This window comes from Cheilinus undulatus, linkage group 5, assembly GCF_018320785.1.
Source record: "Cheilinus undulatus linkage group 5, ASM1832078v1, whole genome shotgun sequence".
Taxonomy (NCBI): Eukaryota; Metazoa; Chordata; class Actinopteri; order Labriformes; family Labridae; genus Cheilinus; species Cheilinus undulatus.
The window spans coordinates 22,201,066-22,203,518 of NC_054869.1; the positions used below are offsets into that span (position 1 = coordinate 22,201,066).

Here is a 2,453-nt window from a genome sequence, read left to right on the forward strand (position 1 = left end):
TGTATCCCTGGCATGACTTTTCTCACACGTTGGAAGTACAATTTATAAAGTTTATCGTTAAAAAAAACAATGAATAAAATCAACACTATTTAATCATAATATATAAATATATTTATAGGTTTATAACATTGTATTAAAACGTCCCACATAAAGTCGGTGGTCTTGTTAACATGGGTAGAGAATTTGCCATGACACCGGAAGAGAATCTACGTGTTCCAATCAAAATAGTCCGAGCGGCTGCTTTCTGCGCAACCAAAGTAGCACTTTGAAGTGAAGTTAGTCATCAAAATATGTATTTTATTTATATGTCTATTTTGCATGTATACAGGCCACCCGTAGAGTAGTTCAGATGTCGGACAACGCCGATGAGTGGCAGGTTGCCCGTCGACGAAAAGGCACCGCGCGGAAATCAAAATCACTTCACGTGCCATCAAATTCAACATTCTGCGAGGAACAGCTGGACATCGGGAAAACTGTTAAACGTATTCGAGACACAGTGTAAGACGCCAATGCAGCAGCACATCGTGGAATATAATTAATTTTCGTGGATACACATTTTCAACATATGTGCTGTAATTCTAGGTATTCTCTTCCTACAGATCTGAGTTGAGTTGTGAGGAATTTTGGCAGGAATGGAAAGGTCAGTGAAAAACATGTTTTTTAAAATCTGTGTTATAAATCCTTTTCCAATTGAGTGTTTCTTTCTGGTTCCTTGTTTTCAGAGCAGCTAAGGGTGGCAGAATCCGCAGTTATCCCCAAACGCGAGAACAAGGAAACAGAGGAGCCAACCGATCAGCTTCAGAAGAGCAGAGATGTCACACCAGGTCAGCAGCTGGAGTGTGTGTGTTATGGCCTTGGCTCCTTTTCCTCCTGTGTGTCAGCTCGCTACCAGTTGGCCATGTTGCTGCTGCTGCTGGATTCAGGACAGGTAAAGGAAATGTTCAACCAAACTATCTCCAGGAGACCCTGTTCATTAGCTCATTGAGTGTCAGTCCTGTATATATACGTCAATGGCACTCAATTAGTTAAAATAACAATTTTGTTTTTTTCTCCCTTTAGATTCCACTGAAAGACTGCTCTATCTATGACCCTGCATTTTCCTCAGGAGAAAAGGATGTTCTGAGAGAGCTGGGGCTGACTGTGCTCACAGAAAATGAGGTCAGTTGTCGACCACATCTTGTTTTTGTCCGGACAGATGAGTGAAAACCTGTCAGCAGGAACAAACTTAGATTTATAGTGTGAATGTAACTGAATGTTTCACATCATTGTCACATCTGCCCAACTCTCCTAATGCTACTGATTCATTGTGCCTCATTGCCTATATCCTCAGCCAATCAGAGTGTTTGTTACACTCCACAGTCCATAATCACTGTATGCCTAAGACATCTATTAAGTTACTTTTATTTTTTTTATGTAGCCCTTGTTGTGGCTTTTCTTTTTCAAGAAACTTGTTCACACATCTGGTAGAACTTACTACTACAGTATAGATTAAAACAAATCTTAAATGTTTGCCAAAATATATTTTTTCTTTTTTCTGAAAACCTTCAAATATGACTCAGGCAATTATGCTGTGAGGCTAATGATAACCAACATTTCTGAGAGAATATCAGATCAATAGCTTAACAGATGACCATTAAATAGTTAAGTCTAGCTAAAAAGGACTTTTCAAAACATGCTGCATTATTTTCATGGCCAACAAAAATATAACTGTTTTGTTCTTTGTATGTGAAGGAGGGGAAGCATTTGGTATCTGGACCCACACTCTTTTACCTGATGCATTGTGGGAAAGCTCTTTACAACAATCTTCTGTGGAGGAACTGGAACACACAGTGTCTTCCTTGGATGATAATCATTGGGAACAGCTTCAATGGCATGAGGGACAGGTGCGCAACAGACATGAATAAGGGTGATGATGTTGAAAAGTTGGAAGTAAAGTAACTCTTTATTTGTCTTCTCAACAGGACAATCGACAGAGAGTTCAAACGTGACTACAGTTATATTTCTCAAGCTGTGTCTGTGTGTGAGGAGAGACAGCTTCCTTGTCCATCACGTCTGATCGATGTCTTTAGTGACACAGCTGTCATCACCTTTCCAAACAGCAGGCTTGACGGATTCCCACAATCCTCCAGGGTGGAGCTGGCTGAACCACAGTATGAACACTGCACTGATTTGGAGATCATTAGGAAAGAAACATCAAGCTGAGTTGGAACTACATGCAGAACAGACAGAACTATGTTTTTAATCATCGTCATGGATATAAGCATTTAGAAATGAAAGTACTTTAAACTGAAGAATGAATCCTGTAATACTCAGTTGTTGTGATAGTTTTTTAACATGGCCGCTAAAATAGGAAAAGAGACTGTTCAGTATTCAAACATCTGTCTTACTTTTTCTGATTCTAGCAGCTTTATTTCTCACTTTTCTGCTGTGACTTAAAGGTACAATATATAGCA

The 2,453-nt window shown here is 39.4% G+C and overlaps 1 protein-coding gene across 1 annotated transcript; it reads left to right on the plus strand.

Annotated features, from left to right (window-relative positions):
* Positions 1–201: 201 nt before the first annotated feature.
* srrd (SRR1 domain containing) lies at positions 202–2,312 on the plus strand. Its single transcript, XM_041786648.1, has 6 exons — positions 202–498; positions 600–640; positions 723–928; positions 1,060–1,158; positions 1,732–1,883; positions 1,962–2,312. Exons 1-6 carry the CDS (start codon positions 350–352, stop codon positions 2,200–2,202), a joined length of 888 nt encoding a protein of 295 aa, XP_041642582.1. The 5' UTR covers positions 202–349; the 3' UTR covers positions 2,203–2,312.
* The last annotated feature ends 141 nt before the right edge of the window (positions 2,313–2,453 follow it).

Bases quoted from the DNA above. Each gene is read 5' to 3' on its own strand.
- srrd (XM_041786648.1), top strand. From the start codon at position 350: ATGTCGGACAACGCCGATGAGTGGCAGGTTGCCCGTCGACGAAAAGGC. The intron at 499-599 runs GTAAGACGCCAA...CTCTTCCTACAG, and splicing joins AAACGTATTCGAGACACAGT to ATCTGAGTTGAGTTGTGAGG. The intron at 641-722 runs GTCAGTGAAAAA...CCTTGTTTTCAG, and splicing joins ATTTTGGCAGGAATGGAAAG to AGCAGCTAAGGGTGGCAGAA.